This window comes from Schistocerca serialis, chromosome 9 (assembly GCF_023864345.2).
Source record: "Schistocerca serialis cubense isolate TAMUIC-IGC-003099 chromosome 9, iqSchSeri2.2, whole genome shotgun sequence".
NCBI classification, from domain to species: Eukaryota; Metazoa; Arthropoda; class Insecta; order Orthoptera; family Acrididae; genus Schistocerca; species Schistocerca serialis.
The window spans coordinates 385047143-385067740 of NC_064646.1; the positions used below are offsets into that span (position 1 = coordinate 385047143).

General features: G+C 41.1%; 1 protein-coding gene across 1 annotated transcript in view; it reads left to right on the forward strand.

Moving 5' to 3' along the window:
* LOC126419630 (coiled-coil domain-containing protein 96-like) overlaps positions 1-20598 on the forward strand; it is a 182762-nt gene that overhangs the window by 37247 nt on the left and 124917 nt on the right. Inside the window, exon 3 of the mRNA XM_050086819.1 lies at positions 18553-18692. Within this exon, the coding sequence (XP_049942776.1) occupies positions 18553-18692 (140 nt within the window). The remainder of the gene's footprint in view (positions 1-18552; positions 18693-20598) is intronic.

A 20598-nucleotide genomic window follows, 5' to 3' on the forward strand; every position in this document is an offset into this window, starting at 1 on the left:
TGCAGAATCGTGTTCTCAGCACTGTTTAACCTTCGCTGTTTGTTCGTGGAACGAAGGAAGACTATGGAAACTCCATATGTTACTGCTAAGTACGAAGATTAAGTCAAGGGGCATGCCTAGAACGATTTTTCATTTTAACACTCGCTACTATCGAGTTTATTAAGGAAAAAGGAGTGCAGGAACGAAAATTAGAACGTCGGAAATGGAGGGCAGAATCTGCATTTGCCGGCCGGAATGGGCGAGCGGTTGTAGGCGCTGCAGTCTGGAACCGTTCGACCGCTACGGACGCAGGTTCGAATCCTGCCCCGGGCATGGATGTGTGTGATTTTTCTTAGGTTAGTTAGGTTTAAGTAGTTCTAAGTTCTAGATGACTGATGACCTCAGAAGTTAAGTCCCATAGTGGTCAGAGCCATTTGAACCATTTTTGAATCTGCATTTTAAGTGGACTTGACTGCAGACTCCCCAAGGTAAGACACTGCAAGGTGAGAAACAAAGTCTTTCTGATTTGATGATGATGCATTTAACAAGAAAATCACAGAGTAGAAGGAACACTTTCTGATAAATACAGTGCAGTTCCCTAACCTTACTGCCATTAAAGAAAACACAGAGTTTCAGGAATTCATTGTGGCCTTGAAAGAATTACAAGGATAGTTTCGTCAAACTTTTGACGACATTGTCAATCGCACACCTGCTTCGAAGCTGTTTGCGAGACCATTTGCCGTTTCAGTTGAAAGCGCCCTGTGAATGTGCAGATGTAACTAACTGACCAACCGGGTGATTCCCATTTCAATGACAAATCCTTATACATTAAAACTGCCCAGGACGTCTACATTACTTTGCTTGGGTAGAGTTTCGAAGTCTTCATAATGTGGTTGAAAACATGCTACAATATTTCGATCGACATATTTGTGACAAAGATCCTTTTTCGACAACGAGACTAGATCACAATTAAATGGCAACTTGAGTGCAAAACTCTGTGAAATTTTCTGAGTCTGTCCGAATGCCGTCAGTTTCTACAAGATAAGAATTGTATTATGTCTTTAGTGCGCCAAAAACAATTAAATAATACTGAATATTTGTTTTGTTTGTGACCTATCTTGTTGAGAAGTGTTAAATGTAAAACCGAGTCGTACGCAGTGCGGCTGCACTGCCATATTTAAATGCAACACGTTCGCAGTTTTCCCCTCTTCCCTCTCCTTCCCCTCCTCGAGCTCAGACAGCGTTGTGTGGCGGTTGGGGGGAATTTGAAGCGAGGCAGAGCAAAGCGCTCTGTCTCGCTTCAAATTCCCCCCAACCGCCACACAACGCTGTCTGAGCTCGAGGAGGGGAAGGAGAGGGAAGAGGGGAAAACTGCGAACGTGTTGCATTTAAATATGGCAGTGCAGCCGCACTGCGTACGACTCGGTTTTACATTTGCTCTGCTCTGCTCTGGTGCCCGGGAACGGCTTGAGAGCCGGAATCACAGCCACCCCTACTATAAATACTTTCTCTTTCCGTATGCCATTATGGCGCTTAAGAAAACGCTGAAAGCGTAAAGTAGGAAGGCTATAGGCTCTACATGTAGTCAAACTGTTTTAATTTGTTTACGTTTGTGATGTCACAAGGCAACCCCCCTTACTAAAGCGATCATCATCCCGTCACAAGCCGCGACCCTTTATCAACGATGGCCAGGAATTTCAAAAGACAAGGTGGCAGATGGTTGGAAATGTAAAAAAAATTGAAGATGGTAGATAGTGGTAAATTAGAAAAAAATGAAGATGGCAGATTGGGGGCGGGGGCGATATTTTCAAACAATCCCCCTGCAAGATGGCACTGACAAGAAAATTTTTAAAAACGCTCACAGTGCAGTATATATTTTTTGCCAAAGCCACCGTGTTCAAAAGTATCCATAATAGTGTTTCCCACAGCGTCTTTTATCAAAAATTGCGTGTGCACACAGACATACAAATTTTCTTCTTTTTGTATAGTATTCAGAAGTGCCCAGTTATACTACATATTTTCACTACTTCTGCACCTGAATTGGACACTGTGTGTAAAAGCATCTTGATTCCGTATCACTAAAATTTCGTAAGTACACACACACACACACACACACACACACACACACAAAACATAAACATACTTTTTTGCTTGAATAGGCGCCATATTCAAAAGTATGTATCCAGAAATTACGTTAAATCTATATGTTGCAGTTTTAGAAAGTACTTTACAGGCTACTCAAAACTATCTGAACGCTCAGACTTCCTTTTGCACCATTTTTGAAAGCACTTATCCTAAATATTAAGTGATGGGAGTAACTTGCTGTAATTCAAAGTACTTTACAGGGTGCTCAAAAGTATCCAAACTCTCTGAATTGTGTTTTCTGAACCATTATCATGGCAAGGAGGACCGCGGCACCCATACTTCTCCGGAAAAGGAAAAATTACAATGTTGTCAGGTGTTTTTCTTTCAATAAAATGATTTAAAAGCCAGTATTACGCAGGTTTTTAATAGGATCAGAACTGCAACTTTTTTATGGCTACTTATAAGTCAGTGAAATGATAATTAACTCGACACCCTAGCTGCAAACAGGTGTTGATATACAACACTGGGGACATGTTGAAAATGTGTGCTCCGACCGGGACTCCAACCCAGGATCTCCTGCTTATATGGCAAACGCTCTATCATCTGAGCCACCGAGGACACAGAGGATAGCGCGCCTACAGGGACTTATCACATGCACGCTCCCCGTGAGACCCACTTTCCCAACATGTCCACACCACTACATTCGTAGTGCGCCTAATAGATGTTTTCCCATCACACTCTCATTACTCGTGGAAGATTAATCTACCAAGTCCCGTACAAGTTGGATCATAGCGTGTGCTTTCGCACAAGAAGGCCAATGGCCGGGTAGCCATATTTTAACTATATATGAAAGTAGTATCTGTTCCCGAAAGAACAGATACCATTGATGACCGTGCAGCTTCTCTAGAATGAAATGATAATTAACTCGACACCCTAGCAGCAAACAGGCGGTGATATTCATCATTGGGGACATGTTGAAAATGTGTGCCCCGACAGGGATTCGAACCCGGGATCTCCTACTCCATATCCCAGGTCTTGCTCCAACCCCCATACAGACCACTTTACGGGTACACTTGTGCACAAAAGTATCGGAATGCTCTAAAATTTTTGCACCATAATTGAAAGTATTTATCCAGAAAACTGTGCAAAGGGTGCAACTTAAAGTGTTTCAATTTACTTTACCAGGAGCCCAAAAGTATCCTTAATGCTCTGAAAATTTACACCATCTTCAAAAGTATTTACCCAAATATTATGAAAAGCAGTAATTGTGTACGGGCAAAGTTAGATTTCGTTGCCAAAAATGGCGTAAGACGCAACGTAGCGTCAAACTAATTATCTCTCTCATCCAAATTGTTCTGTGTCACCAGGAAGGTGTCCGCCCCTGGTATCTGAGTGGTCAGCGCGGCGGAATGTCATACCTAACAGCCCGGGCTCGATTCCCTGCTGGGTCGTAGGTTTTCTCCGCTCAGGGACTGGGTGTTGTGTTGTCCTTATCATCCTCATTTCATCCCCAACGACATGCAACTCGCCGAAGTGGCGTTAACTCGAAAGACTTGCACCAGGCGAACGGTCTACCCGACGGGAGGCCCTAGTCACACGGCGTTTATTTACCAAGAAGGTTGGCAGACATAAAAAACATTGAATTTGCTCACTGGGCGTGTTGCTCGTTCTGACAAATCTTGTCTTGCTGACAACCATTGCATTGGACTCTTGACTTGAAGTAACATGGCTCACATGCTGCACTAGAAAACACACATGGACATTACTGCCAATCTAACGTAGAGCTTAAAGTGCACTTGTCAACACGAGCTACCGAAATAAACAATGTTTTACCCAGGTCAAAGACCTGTATCTGACAACTTATGCATTACTCGTAATTTTATGCATATTTTGTACGTTGAACTTACTATGGAAAAATACAGGCAGAAGTTGGCTACAGAGTCTTGCGAGGTAATTACAGGAGATCTTTTTCCAAAACATTTATAGATAACATACGCACCTTCAGTAGAACCTGTGTTTAATGCATTTGTAACACATGTTTTCAGTCGGAACACAGGAACCAAGAAGCAACCCTTGTCCTCAGTATTATGAAGATCATATTCTTACTTTATGATTTAGCAGATCTTGTATCCTGTCAATCCATTCAAAAGAACTCTGTGTAGTGAAATGTTTAAAAACGTCTTCCGTAAAGAGTTCTGTTGAATCGCTCCACAATTGAGGCTTTCAACATAGAAAAAAAGATGAATACTGATTTTACGTGAGCTGCTTGACGTGATCACTACCTAAATGTGATTCCTACTACCTTTGCTTCTGTATGTCGTGCACATCAAATTACCGTTCACTTTTTCAGCTTACATGCTGATTATATTAAAGTTACGACCATTACACCAACTATATGAGTTTTATACAGTACCCATGCTTTCTGACAATCTTGCATTATGCCAATCCATTCGAAAGAACTTCGTGCAGTGAAATGTTTAAAGATGTTTACCCTTAAGAGTTCTAGTGAATCGCTCTACAATGCTGCGTTTTCTCTTCTGAAAGTACTTTACAGGGCGATTAAAAGCATCCAAATGATATTTTTTTTGCTATAATCAAAAGTATTTCTCTGAAAAATTTTATAACGGATGTAACGTGTACTGTTTCAAAGTACTTCAGAGAGTACACAACGGATCATAAATTAATTATTATCCACATCTAAATTGTTCTATAATGCTTGTCAAGTGTCACAAAACCGAACTCACTGACTGAACATTTTGGTTGTTCCGCGAAGTCTTTGTCCTCCTGACCTCACTGCATCTGACTCTCATAGCATGGCGTAATATGACGCACATGATTCGTTGGAAAACAAAAATGCACACAACTTTTGATCCACAGCTTAAAGTGATCTCATCAGTGAGAATTACCAAAGTAAACAATTTATTCCCTCGTCAAAAACTCGTCTCTTAATATTCATTCAATACTCGTAATTTTACGCATATTTTTGATGTTGAACTTATTATGGAAAATAAATAGCAAAAGTTAACTACAAAAGTCTCGATGAGTGGAGTTTTGAGACATGTGTTGATGCATTAGTTTTTGAAGCAGCATCATTAATTGCAGACACTATTAAAGGTGCATGTTTAGACTGAAAACGTTGTGGAAAATGTTCTCTTGTACTTATCTTACAGACTTAAGTATATGAAATTAAACCCAGAAGCCTTTTTAATGAAAAGATGAACTGTAGAAACAAAGGTACGACCCCATGAAAATTAAGAAAGCTTCAAAATGCTTGGTAAGGGAGCAAATTATAATCAGAATTTCGGTCAAGGAACACATAGAGCAACTTGATGAGTCTTTATACCTCGATTTTACTACACATACTTCGAAAGAACAGCGGCTCAGAGAGAGTTCTACTGAATTTTCAGAATTAGGTCTCTCTTGTGGAAGCACACTTTTGTGCTCCAGAGGCTATACATCACGCAAGGTAGATTGCAAAAGCTACTTATTGCTTGAAATCGTATATGTCCTGTAGTGAATTTCGATTGGCACCACAAGGATGTAATACAATTTGTATTTAATTTTTGGGGTAAGCTGATACATTTCAGAGCAATCTGATACATTTTTTACGGCAAGTTGATACATTTTTGGGACAAGTTGATACATTTTTGTGGCATGCTGATAAATCTTTTGTGACAGTTGATACAGTTTCAGGTCAAACTGATAAATTTATGACTGGCAACTCATATTCTGCTTTATGTAACACCTTCGACATAGCTGACACATTTCTTCTTCTTTTATCTAAGTTTGTGGCAGACTCTAGCCACAGTAAAAGTACGTTCAACTTGAACAACATCTCTCTCGTGTGCATAATAATCCAGAACACAGTATGTTTTAGTTATATGAATAGCAAAATCCAATTTCCTGTTCACCGGTCACTCGAAAGCATATCATTTGTTCGACAATATGTGAACGATAACTGTCACTGAACATTTCGTAAATGAAAGTGTAAGTGCAGACAAGAAAAATTGATTCATAGTACATAAAACTAAGTTTTCCACTGGATTTGAGATTGTATATTCTCTTGTTATCTTAACTTTTTAGAGTGTGACCGTAACTGACTTCATAAACCACTTATGAAGGGGTGTAACACAAGCTACCACTCCACATAGCACAGAGTCATAGTGCTGAGGGTGACAAGTTGTAGCCTGTCATAATCAACTGCCAAAATGTGCCACCTATTTACTCAAGACTGGCAACCTGTATTCCTCTCTTTCCAGTATTAAATAGTTTCGATGGTTACGTACATTTTGTACACAATAATGTATGACTTAAATGCACTTAACGTAAGCTGACCAGTGACTATATTTTTCTACATAAACTTTTCGATGTATCTGCAGGAGCCTACTTAATTTCGAAGTACCAAATAAGTACGAGGGTTGACTGAAAAGTAATGCCTCCACCTTCGCAACCCTTCAACAGTTGGCATCATTGCTATGCGGCAGGTACTGGCTTGTTCCGTAGCCTCTTCTCTACAGCTCTAGTTGGCGGGAAGCCTCAGCATTGAACGGTTGTGTTGTTACAGTGTAAAGTATGGAGCCCTGCGCAGACGGTCGGTCAATGCGATTTTCGCAACGTGCAGTCATTGAATTCTTGACAGCAGAAGGTGTCACCCCAAAGGAGATTCATCAGAGACTGAAAGCAGCTTATGGTGATTGTGTTGATGTGTGTACTGTGCGTCGTTGGACGAGTAAGTTTAAAGATGATGGGGCGTGAACATCTGACCTGCGGGACAAACAGAGTTGGACGTCCTGTGACAGCAACCACCGAGTTTCACAAGCAAAATATTGATAGACTGGTTCAGGACGATCCTCGTATCACTCAGAGAGAACGGCTAACAAAGGTCCGAAAAGAAAGTGGAAATTCAGCATGACAAAGCCAAACCACACACTTCACGTGCCACCGCAGCAGAACTTCACAGACTGAATCTCACCACCGTACAGCATCCCCGTACAGACCAAATTTAGCACCGTCTGACTTCCATCTGTTCCCGATAATGAAAGACGAATTGCGGGGACATCATGATGCTTCTGATGAAGACGTTGAGAGAACTGTGAGACTGTGGTTGCGGAAACAGAGCGTCGATTTCCTCCGTGACGGCTTCAGAAAACCTGTTAATCGTTGGCAGAAATGTATCCAATTGGCTACTGATTATGTGGAAAAGTGAATATTGGTAATTAAAGATCACATTCTAAGGATTATTTCTGCGTCTTATTTATTAAAATATTCCTATCCAAACCCAGTTAACGAAGGTGGAGGCATTGCTTTTCATTCAACCCTCGTAAAAAAAAAAGACAAGAGAGCCTGTTCATTATAAAGTTAAGATGTGAGATTATAAGTGGCGAAAGAATAAAATTGTTTTATCGATTTGTTTCTTCATAACAGAAGAGAAAAATTGTCTACTTGAGAAAACACGAGAATCCCAAAAGAGTGGTTTTCAATTTGTTCACATGAAAGTAACAGTTCTACTTAGAAACTAAGTACAGAGATGGGTATAGTTTTAGCTCATTTTTATAAAATGTTGATTGACTAAGACCAGAACACTTTCATCATCCAAAGAAGACACTTTTGTTTATTTATTTGTATAATATGGTTGGATTAGGGCTATCGGGCCCTGTCTTACGTCGGACCACGGTTTCACACATACAGGATGTATTACACTGTAGTTACGTCAGAAATAACAATTTTAATATGATAACTAGTATTAAAAATGATTGGTGTGTGTGAAGTGGCAATGTGAGTAAACCGTAATCACCATGAACTGACAAAGTTAATACTGGCATTACTTGTACTACTGCAGCTGCTCCCGCTAACAATGATAACGGTAATAATAGTAATAAATAATGACAATAACAGTGACATTAAGAACAATATAATGGCAGATATAAGAAGAATGTATAGATGTACAAAAGAGATGTTTTCTGATTAGGGAATTCTGGGAAAAGGAAATTTAAGGAGACTTCATTGGCTAAGAATAGTGGGAAATGAGGAAGATCAGGTTGGGAAGAAGGATGTACAAGGGTAACGAGTGCATACAGGGACAGTGGTAATCCTTATTGTTGCTTTGCTAGATATGCCACTACCTGTCTTTTGATGCAGGAAATTTTATTTAGTTCTCCAATATAAAGCACACAGTTGTTCTGCTGTAGGGTTCCTGCTACTGAGAAGGACTTAGAGAAGATGGCTAAAAGATAGAGTGGGGCAGAAAGGTTTTTACTCTGATGGGAACACGTGTGTCTGCCGTATGGTTCAGGCAAGAGCGTTAAGGTCGAGGAGTTATATGAGGGACAGTGTTCATTCATAAGACCGTAGAAAAAACAGAGGGTATGGAAATCTCTGTGCTTGTCTGCGCGCAGCCAAGATAGGTGAGCATATGAAGATGAAATGTGATAAATGTATCGAACATTACAGATATATTGACCATAGGCATTCTTAACAGTGCCAGGCACCGTGAGCTTTCCAGAGGAAAGACTTGCAGGATGACCCCGCCGTAATCAATAATTGGAACTGTAAGTGCTTGTAGCAGTTTATTTTTCAGGTCGAAAGCGAAGAGCTTTTTATAATTTTGTGGGACATGAAGAGATGCTGATGCCTTCTTGCGCATTGCAGGTACGTGCTCAGTCCAATTCAGATTTTCATCTATAATTACTCCTAGACTCTTTGATGAAGGAGAGAACTTGATATTTGTACCTTTTAGGCTTAAAGATGGTAGTGATTCCTGATATTTCTGGCTAATGAGCCTAGAATGACTAACCAGTACCACTGAGGCGTTTAGCTTTAACCCAACATCCTGCTACTGGAGGTTATCAGAATATGTGTGATATTTGTAGTAGGACAAAACTGATGACTCATCATTTACATACAACGAAAAGAGTACAGGACCTAACACCCAACTCTTGGGCACGCCTAATACTACCTGCCTCCGTTGTGACTTCATGGTGCCGGACATGACGCTATGCTGGGGACATGTCAGGTATGGGCGAAACCATTGCACTGCACTTGGCGAGAAATTTAGGCTGCTAAATTTGGCAAGTAAAATTTTATAGTCGAGGGTGTCAATGGCATTGCTGAATTCTAAGAAGTACATGATATTTGTCTCTTGTGGAACCTGGGCAAGCCGTAGGTAATCTGTTACCTTTATTAAGGAGATGAGCAGTGATGTTTACGTAAGCCTGATTAGTATTCGTCTAGTAGGTTGTTCGTATTTAGGTAGTTTCTTAGCTGGTGGCAGATTATATATTTTAAGGGCTTGGACTGTGTAGAAAGGATTCAAGTAGATCGGTAATCAGAGGGTGCTGCAACAGCGTCCTTTTTAGGTAATGGCTTAGCTAGTCCCTGTTTCCAGGCCTCAGAAAAACACTTGTGGTTCAAGAGTGCTTGAAGACATCTGTTATAGAGGGCAGTAGATAGTCAATAACAAGCTTCATCATTTGGACTGTAATGCCATCGTGGTCAGTAGATGCTGGTCTCCAGACGCAATGCCTTTTTTTGACAGTGTTGCTTTAGATAGATTTTTTTCGTAGCTACAGTCGTTTATCCCCACGAAGTAATCATTGTATCTCGGTTCCGTTTGTCGTTCAATTGTCGTTGTTGGTAATGTAAAGTACCGGTTCAGTTCATGGGCTGGGACAATGAGCTCAAGTGCAGCTTTTACTTTGATTCTACGAACACCAATAGGGTTTTCCCGTAGAACAGTTTTCTGTTGTCAGCTAATTTATGGTCACGCCTGAGTATTGGATTTCACACAGCTTGACTGAGTCTGTTCCGCTTATGATTTTCAGGCGTGGGGCGCTATTTGTAGGCTCGATGTGCAGCGTCTTTGAGATTCATCAGTTGTTTTTAGTTCTTCAGTTACCGAAGGTGCAGGTTTGCCTCTTACTTAAGGGGTATATCTGTCATATAGTTGAGAAAACTCACGAAATTTTTCTTTATGTTCGAGAAAGGAGCAGATGACGTCCCCAAGCTAATTCTTGTACCTGGATTGCAAGTTAAGATAAATTAATGCGTTTGAAGTCTGAGTATGTAGTCATGTGGGTTCATTTCTGGGACATTCTAGCGATTATGTCACGAAGATTATGTCATGGATGCAGATAACTGAGAAGTGAAAGCTGATCTGTTTGGGGATTTCGTTGCAGAAATATCTGCGAGAGTGTGACTACTGTGTGTATGACTGATAGGAGCAAGCTGATGTAGCGACTCATTCGAAGAAGAAAGTAACCGCTTAAATTTCACACCGAATGATCTGTTGTATAGAAAATTTATATTAGTGTTACCAGCTAAAATTATATGCTCATATGACGATCCGAGACTTGAAAGAGCAGTTTCGAAGGCAAACCCTCCTACTTACGGAGGTTTGCAGAGGACACATATCAGTCACTTTCCGTTACGGGGTTTGATCTTCATGGACATATATTCCACTAGGTTATCTTCATTATTGTTAGATGTGTATAGCACAATAGACGATAAAACAGAGCGTATGTGCGCCACTACTCCATACCTCCATCGACTGCATCTGTCGTGTCTTAGAAAGATGTAGCCATCTAGATTTACCTAACTTGTGGGATTACTTGGTTTGAGCCAGGTCTCTGGTAGAAGTATTACACGGATTTCTATGTCTTGAAATATATGTCGGAACTCGTAAAGACGAGATGGCAGATACTGGACATTTGTGTGTACAATATGTAGCTTAGTTCGGGCGTGAAACTTGCAAGGGTGCCACTCGTGGACAGTAGAGGCGCTGAGCCAGTAAGAGTGGGGGGGATATGCATTCCCGAGGAGCGCTCTGGGGAGGTATAGATGGTAGGAGAGTGGGGTTCCCGGACGTGCAGATTGGCAGGTTTCTTCAGGGAGAGGGAAGGAATTGTGGCCAAGGCCAGCCAGTCACTGAACAGCCGACTGGAGACAGGAGGAGGAATCATTCGCTAACGAGAGTTGGAATAATCTGTGCGTAAAAGAACTGAAAGCAAGGTAAATGGAATAAAAACAAAGTGTATTACGAATGGTTCCAGTGATAAGTAACAACAGTAATGCGATAATAAATTGCTAAATAAAACTGGAAGTAAGACGGTAAATTATTTATCTGAATTAGTGCCCTTTGAGATCATTAACTGGAAGTATGAGAACTGACCAAAAATTTATAATTAGTACTAAAAACATACCTGAACAAACAAATGATATTAATATGAAACAATTTTAAGAAAAGCATTACAAAAATAAATTTTTGTTTACAAAATAAAAATACAAAAATAAACACACACTAGAGGCAGCAAGAGTGTAAATGTCTTTATTTCCTACGGCATGGGCATTCGAATTCATCTGCACTGCAGACTGATCTTTTTCCATTTTCGGTCTTCAGCACTATCCTGCCGTCATTTGTCCACATGTTTTGTAGCCCCGCTCTCGAGATCACAGTGTTAAATATCCTTAATCTTTCGGAACTGAGATCCTCCCATATTGCCAGATCTGACTTCACGAGTTTCTTCTTCGCTATGGTTTCAGATCTTTTCCTCTATGACGCAAACTTCCCCATTTTCGGTCTAGGTTTTGAAGGTCTTGGCGTCCTACACCCCACTCTATGATTTCTGTCTGTGTCATTCAGTGTCACCTGCAGGCCTGGATGATACTGCATTACTACTGTTGTCGTTGAGGTACATGCCATAGACACATTTCTGCCACGGCATGCATCATGTCACTTGTCACGCTACATAGGTAGGCTCCCTGCCTGAGAACCATCTATCACGCCACACATGGGAAGGAGCCATTGTGCATAGAGAACAGAAAAGAACTTGTCAATTATGCGACTGAATCAACATCCCGTTGTCTACCAGTCGATAGTGACCTCCGACTCTCTCTTTATTTCCAACAGTAGGCCTACTTTGAAAATAAAGTAACGTACAGTGCCAGCTTACAACTGCACACCTCTGGGTCTGCAGTGGCAACGAGAATTCTAGTTTTGATTCATTCATCACAGTTACCATTGCGTTATTGTTTTCTGTTTTAATCTGTGTTGCTACGTTTTTAATTTCTTCTTTTATACTCTTGTTAGTTCTGTTTTTACATTACAGTATGGTCGTTCCTTTCTTCTGTGGTGAGAATATGTTCAGATCCTGAAAAGAGATCTTTTATACGGTGTTCTTTTGCTGGCGGCTCATCACTGTGTTTTAAACCTTGTACTGAGAGGTGTTATTCATTATCACTTGCAAGAGAATATTGTCAATTGTAAATAAACGCTGCTGATGAAACTTTGCGATAGTGTAGAGAGGGAAAAGTAATGCAATACATGCTTTTTTGTTTGTGTCCGATTTCAGTTTTAAGAGGTAAAACACTTTTAAATGCTAATTTGGCGTATTAGGTTTGGAGGGAATATCTTCGAAACGACGGTATATAAAAATGTTCTTCGCATAAAAATTGATATGTAGTCAGCATTCTTGAAAACTGTGCAATGAACGTTTTAACAATTGGAAATTTTGCAAAATACACACTACCACTAATTAATTTTGGAAAACGAAAACATTTGTTAGAACATAAATTAAAAAAGACTCCAAGCCACATTCATACATGTGTAATAAAGCTGGTTTATGGAATACTATTCTTGGAAAATAAGCAATACACAATTTGATGTCGGAGTTTTATTGATGCACCTAATTAAAATAAAATAAGCAAACATTCTTTATTACTCTAGTTACTTATTTTACTTATATTTGTTTTGTGTCTTAAATTGTTATTTTACATTCATGTTTTTTTTATTTTTTAGCTTAAGCCTCACCAATTGTATTTTGGTAATTGAAAAGTAAGAACCTCATTATGATACAAAATCAGCACAGTAATGATAATCTGTAAAGAAATGCTTAAAACATAACGATTTTTACACCATGCATATAAAATACATTTCGTGATATATACGACGCAGAACACAATATAAAACAAACTTCGTCATGCCGGCCGCGGTGGTCTAGCGGTTCTAGGCGCTCAGTCCGGAACCGCGCGACTGCTACGGTCGCAGGTTCGAATCCTGCCTCGGGCATGGATGTGTGTGATGTCCTTAGGTTAGTTAGGTTTAAGTAGTTCTAAGTTCTAGGGGACTGATGACCACAGATGTTAAGTCCCATAGTGCTCAGAGCCATTTGAACCAAACTTCGTCAGGATTTCAAACTGTCACAAGTGATCGTCTAAATATGCTGATTTGTGTCAGGCATATTCCAGTAAACTGGGAAACCTTGGCGAAGAGAATCTTTTTGTACTAGTAATTGCAGCTTGAATATATTGCTTCTCAAGTGTAGATTGACATCATAATCATGCAACAGAAGTACATCTGAAAATCTCACAAAGTTAGTCCGGTGTCAAAAGCTATATACTTCTCTTGATTTTACCTGTGACGGCGAGCACTTTGGGATCATCAGCTGAACAAATTCCTTGTCCTCAGGTATAATGCCAAAACGTTTTTACCGCCTTTTCGTAGGTTTAAAGGAAAGTAACAGTAAGTTTGGGTAGAGCATTCGAGAATCTCTTTTTGAAGCCCCAGGTTTCTTTATGACATCACCGAAATCTGGTAAACAACGTCTGACCAAGTTAGCAGATGTTTTACAGTGGTTTTATTTCCTAGTTAGAGAGAAAAATCTATATTATTGTCAGATTCTTCAGGCGGTCATTGTGAAAGAACCGTTTAGACCATCGTACCTGAGGACAATAATCTTGTCCATCTGGTGATCCCAAAAAAGCTCGATAGGACAGATACAGTCATTGGATATCTATGGCTTTCGATGTTGGACGATCTTTGTGAGAAAATTTTCAGATATAGTTCTCCTGAATGATTACGATGTCAGTCCCCATTTGAGAAGCAATGTAATGAAGATGAAGCTGCAGTCACTAGTACATAATCGATTCTCTTCGCCATGGCTTACCTATGTACTGAAATATGCCTGGTACAAATCAGGATATTTAGAGGATCACCCGTGACAATTCGAAATCCTGCTGAATGTTGTTTTATATTGTGTTCTCTCTCGTGTGTATTATGTGAAGAAACTCCATTCATTTTATGTGTATGGTGTAAAGAAACGTTATGTTTTAAGCATTTCTTTACATGTTGGCATTATGGTAACGATTATGTACCACAATAATCAGTTACTTATTACAGGGTGAGGCAAAAGTCTGGTTACGTCACTATAAAAGTTGAACGGTGTGAGGAATTATAATGGCGTCTGGTATGGGGTGTCTGTAGGTGGGGGCGCAGTTTATGGGAACTATGACGACAGCGGCGGCCATCTTGAAATACGCCATCTTGGATTTGGGCTACCGGTACGTGTTTCAAATGGAAAGGGGCTCATATGGCACTTCATTTTGACCTGCCTCTTTCTCAAGAATACATATGTGAAATCTATTTCATGTTATCGTTATTTCTGGCTGAATTATAACCTGTTAAAATGTAGGACACTTGTCAGAGTCGGCATTACAGCATACATGACCTCCATTGCGCTGGGCACAATCGGAGTCTTTTTTGCCAGTCCTGCTGCATGTCGGTCAACAGAGGCACACGCCTCCTCAATATGCCAGCAAAGATGTTGTTTCACCTCATACACAATTGATTTCAAATGTCCTTACAGATGAAGGGCAAGAGGCGACCCTATTGGTTATTGGATAGGACCCTTCCTACCTATCCACGGATCTCCAAACTGTTTATCCAGAAAATGTCTTCAGCAACAAACTTGGAAGGTGCACCGCCTTGTTGGAAGAAGGTTGGGAAATCATCCTGCGGATTCAGTAGCGTTGGAAGCACATAATCACGGAGCATATGAACACTTTGCCGTCCGCACGTGTCGTACAAATTTATTCGCTTGGCGCCGGCAGCGCTAAGTCGGATTACCTGGCTTGTCGCCGGCCGCTTGTCACCTTTCCGTTGATGACAAGCTTCAAACGCATTGACTTTTGCTCGCTTTAATTTTCCGCAAATCCTCTATTTTGCCCTATCGTTCCACAAACTCGAATTTTCTTTTCAAGTAACTTCTCTGCAAGTTCTACACTGTTATAATAATTATCCATGCCGAGGTGATGCCACTTTGCATCAGAAGGTGTCAATAGTTCCATCACTATTTTTGCTAAAGGCTGTCCAGCGCCGGAATATATCTTGAATGAGTAAATGTATCCCGTACTCGAATCACACAGCATCCGAATGAATATCCTGTATTTCGTAATTTTCGACGGATTGTAAACTTTAAAATTTAACCATCCACGCCACAGTATCATTCCTTCATCAGTTGAGATGTTTTGACTTAGATTAAACGTTTATTTAAACTTTTTGGAGGCGTTATCCAGTTTATTGTTGCTGTCGGAAAATTGTAAAAATGATAATATTTGTCTCAATCAGTTGCGGGACATCGTTTTGCGAAATATCGGCGTGTCTATCAACTGATTCGTTGATCAATAATCATTGATCCTTGCTTTTCTTACAGTTCCCATAAGGATAGCAAGCCCAAACCATTTTCCAATTTCGGGTCCCGTAACGTCGACAAACTTGTCATTTTTTAAATCCAGTTTCCTTCTATTGCAATTTTGACTGTAATGCTTTTTGGTTTCGTTGCTAATATATTCAAATAGATCGTTCCCAATATATAATTGTACGATATCCTCGATGCTCTGTGTATCTTTGGGAAATACGTTTGGACCCGGGGAACCTTCAAATTTATTATTGGTCCTCGGTAAATCAAAGTCTGATCACGGTGGACTGTCTTCTTCGTCTGATTCGGCCGAATCAGTTGGCAACCGTAGTGTTCGCCGAATTCTTCTTGGACGTATTTCACTATCTTCCTACAATTTTGCTTCACTTTTATTTGTTTGGTATCCAATGTCTTCTTCCCAATCGGCCAAGTCGTCCGGAACGTCAGACAAGACGTCCGCGCATTCATCGTAAACAATCCTATTGTGTCTTTCGTCCGCCATGATGAAAGAGCACAAGTACTTATAAAATCAGAACACTCGTTGACGTGTGTAACAAAACACCAACAGAATGCAAAAGATACTAACGTGCTGTCGCCGGTCACTGCGCGGTACTATGCTCACGACACCACTCTGGTATCGCTAGCCACTGAGCGATACAATGCAGACGACACCACTGTGGTGTCGCCGGACGGCATAGTGTTAAGATACATCACCCCATTCAAGATTCCATCAGTAAACACCGGACCCAGGATTATTCCGTCCCAAATCCCACACCAAACGATCAATTTTTCACCACCAGCACCTTCAGAAGAATCCACTGACGAGGGACTTGCACCTGACCAGTGAAGATGATTCTGTTGGTTTACTTCTCCTTGCACATAAAAATTAGCTTCGTCGCTGAACAACACCTGTCATAGGAAGTTTGGATTCCTTTTACACTGATCCATAGATCATTCTGCAAACTGTACCGGCCGATGAGGGTCATTCTCTGAGAGATGGTGTTGCAACTATGACTTGTTCAGGTGTCGTTAATGTGTATGCAACACACGCAGGATTGAACGCTGAACCTTATACTGCTGATAACCGGCGCGTGTGGACGTTCAGGAATATTGCTATAATTGCTGTCGAAGTCTCCTCGTTAAACCTTTTGTACGAGATTTGTCCAGGAACTTGGATATTGTCATATGCGAAATGTCATTTCTCTCAGGATACCAGGCAGCAGTCACTCTGGTACTTCTTTCATCACTCATTAACACAAGTTCAATACGTTCCTGCTGTGTAAGTGCCATTGTATTACCTTGCAACACTTCGACACGCAAGTCGCCGATTTGGCGTCAACTCGAAAGACTTGCACCAGGTGACAGGTCTATCCGACGGGGGGCCCTAGCCACGCGACATTTCACTTCACCTGCAACCCTAAACTGAATTGATAACCTCCTTGAAATTTTAAACTTTCGCACATCGTAACTCCTAAGCAATTAAAGATATTCTAAAACATATTTCTCATATGTATTCCTGAGAAAGAGACAGTTCAAAATGATGTGCCACCCGATTCCCTTCCATTTGAAACACGTAACCCAAATGCAAAATGGCATATTTAAAGATGACCGCCGCTGTCGCCATGGTTTCTATAAGTTGCGCCCCGATACCAGACGCTAATACGATTCCTCATACCGTCTGACTTTTATGGGGATGTATTATCGTTTAACGAGCTCCATGTACGTGAAACGGTAAACTAAAAAACATTCGAAAAAACATGAATGTAAAACATAAAATAACAATTTAAAACAAAAAATATAAGTAAAATAAATAATTAGAATATCAGTGAACGTTTAGGTATTTTAATTGCGTATGTTGTAGATACTCTGACAGCACATTGTGGACAGCTTATTTTCCAAAAATGGAATTTCAGAAACCAGCTTTATTACACATAATTGTATATGACTTGGAAGCTTCTTTAATTTGTGTTTTAACAAGTTTTCATTTTCCAAAATTAGGTAGTGGTGATGGCGATTTTACAGAGTATCAAATTATTATAAAATTACGTTCATTACATACCAACTTTTATATGAAAAACATTTTTAATATATCATCGTTTCAAAGACATGCCCTTTCAGCCTAACATGCGAAATTACATTTTGGGATATGTTTTGATCCTGGAAAGTAAAACTGGGCACCAAAAAAAAATACGTATTGCATTATGTTGTCCTCTCTACATGCATCCACGAAGTTACATAAGATCGTTTATTTACACTTGGGAATGTTCACTTGTTAGTGGTATGTTAGTAAGGTTCGCACCCGTTCGGCCTGTGGTTGCTGTTTTGAGTATTTGTGTGGTACATGTTGAGGTCCGCAGTTTACTTCTTGTGCCTTAGTCGTATTTTACATATGGCCCTACATGTGCAGCTTTCGAGTTTTTCAAAAATGTTCAAATGTGTGTGAAATCTTATGGGACTTAACTGCTAAGGTCATCAGCCCTAAGCTTATACACTACTTAACCTAAATTATCCTAAGGACAAACACACACACCCATACCCGAGGGAGGACTCGAACCTCCGCCGGGACCAGCCGCACAGTCCATGATTGCAGCGCCTGAGACCGCTCGCAAGGATTTCGTCTTAAGAAGTTGCACAGACGGAATTTAAATACCTCTAATAACTTTACATATGATCTTCGAATGTGTGCAGCTTTACCTTCGGAGTGGCATAGACGTGAGACGCAATGTACATGGGAATTTTGAACACAACTCTTTGTCAGACATAATGGATCTCATGCACTGCTTTCCGTTATCTACGAACCATGTGCTTATTCGAAGCAGGGAGTACTTCTACTTCATTATATCGATAGCACAGTTGCCGTTTGAAGGGAAGGACTTAGAGTCATTCGCAGCAAGTCTTCTCTTCTCCTTTTTTCAGGTTCTGCTTAGTTTTTGGACATCTTTGTAGTTGCTAGTTTGAGTTCTGCAAGTAGTCCTTCGTAGCATGCCACTGTAAAGCTGCTTAATAACCATTGTTTCAGGGAGGAAACTGAGGACGAAGGGGAAGCGGAACCAAAGGAAATTTCCGCCGAGGAGCATGAAGAAAATATCGTCGCCATGGAGAAGGTCCTGGATTCTCTTCTGAACTTGGCAGCTGAGGGCAAACTGCCAGAGAGAGAAGGTGAGTCTCCAGGGCTCCACGTCTTCAACCACATTCAGGGTGCATCCAAAGACACGAAAGAAGTTTAGCATCTGAACGACGCTGAGAGCATTAGACGCTTAACGCTAGTTCCATCTGGACGAGTATGAAGGAAGGAATCTGTTGGCGCATTCCTGAAGGCGTGAAATGATTTATGAGAGCTCAGGTAACCTGAATCAAGTTTATCGGATGGTGAGCTGAAGCCTGCTGTTCCAGAATTCAAGTTTATTTCTAAGCGATGCGTAGAATGGTATGCAAGTAAAATGACCCAGAATGAGATTTTCACTTTGCAGCGGAGTGTGCGCTGATATGAAACTTCCTGGCAGATTAAAACTGTGTGCCGGACCGAGACTCGAACTCGGGACCTTTGCCTTTCGCAGGCAAGAGGTCTGCCAACAGAGCTACCCAGGCACGACCCACGTCACGTCCTCACAGCTTTACTTCTGCCAGTACCTCGTCTCCTACCTTCCAGAAGCAGAAGCTCTCCTGCGAACCTTGCAGAACTAGCACTCCTGAGAGAAAGGATATTGCGGGCACATGGCTTACCCACAGCCTAGGGGATGTTTCCATTCTGGAGTCTCGGTCCAGCACACAGTTTTAATCTGCCAGGAAGTTTCGTATTAGCGCACACTCTGCTACAGAGTGAAAATCTCATTCTGGAAACATCCCCCAGGCTGTGGCTAGGCCATATCTCCGTAATATCCTTTCTTTCAGGAGTGCTAGTTGTGCAAGGTTCGCAGGTGAGCTTCTGTAAAGTTTGGAAGGTAGGAGGCGAGGTACTGGCAGAAGTAAAGCTGTGAGGACGGGGCGTGAGTCGTTCTTGGGTAGCTCAAGTGGTAGAGCACTTGCCCGCGAAAGGAAAAAGTCCCGAGTTCGAGTCTCGGTCCGGCACACAGTTTTAATCTGCCAGGAAGTTTCAAGTAAAATGGCGTTTGTGTGATGGATTCTGCACAGACAGAGATGGCGGCTCCGTCCCCGTCCCACAATGCACCACCCCACTTGGTCTAGCTGTTCTCTCCTCAGGTGATCGTAATTGGAACGTTGGGTTGTGCTCTTGATTCTGTTTCTGACGCACTCTCTTCTCTCTATAAATTTATTTTCTCTGAAAACTGTAACTCGCGCCTTCTGACGTAGTATCTCTTGTGTTTGTTTTACGCCGCACCAAGGAAAGCGCCTTACCACTGCTTGTGCTGATGTGAAGGTCTAGGCTGGAAGCTTATATTCATAAAACAAAGTTGTTTAGTGCAAGAAGGTGACAGGTCCATCTCCTTTTTAAATTTAATAAATGTCTCAATAAATCTTTGTTTGCTTCAGTAATAAGCCACTACAGTGTACTTATGGCATATACAGGATGGTCAAAAACAGGCCGAAAAGCTTGCAAGGATGTTGCGGGAAATGTTGTGCCGAGAATTACTTGTTACGAACAAAATTCGATACGTTGCGCAGTTTCCGAGTTAATTAGCACTGAAGTTAGCCAATTACGCCGTTGAGCGCGCCAGTTCAAGCGGCCCTCTGGAGGCTGTGTCGCCAAACGTGTACTTAGTTTGGTTTCCTAAAACCTAACAAGGGTGTGATTAAAAAATTTGGGCATGGGTCGGTAATAAGGATCGAACGCCAGCCAAAAGCTGAGCAGTCTAGCTCACTATCATCTACGCCATGAGAACGGCTGACTAATTATATCTGGGGGACCGATTGAATTTACGCGCGCAACCTCCTGATCGGCTAACTTCAATGCGAATTAACTCGGAAGCGGCGCAACGTATCGAATTTTTTCTTAACAATTATTTCTCAGCACAGTCTACCCTGCAACACTCTTACAAGCTCCTCAGACTGTTTCCGACCACTGTATATAAATTTTGAGAAAAGCCAAGACCGATTAAAATTTGTT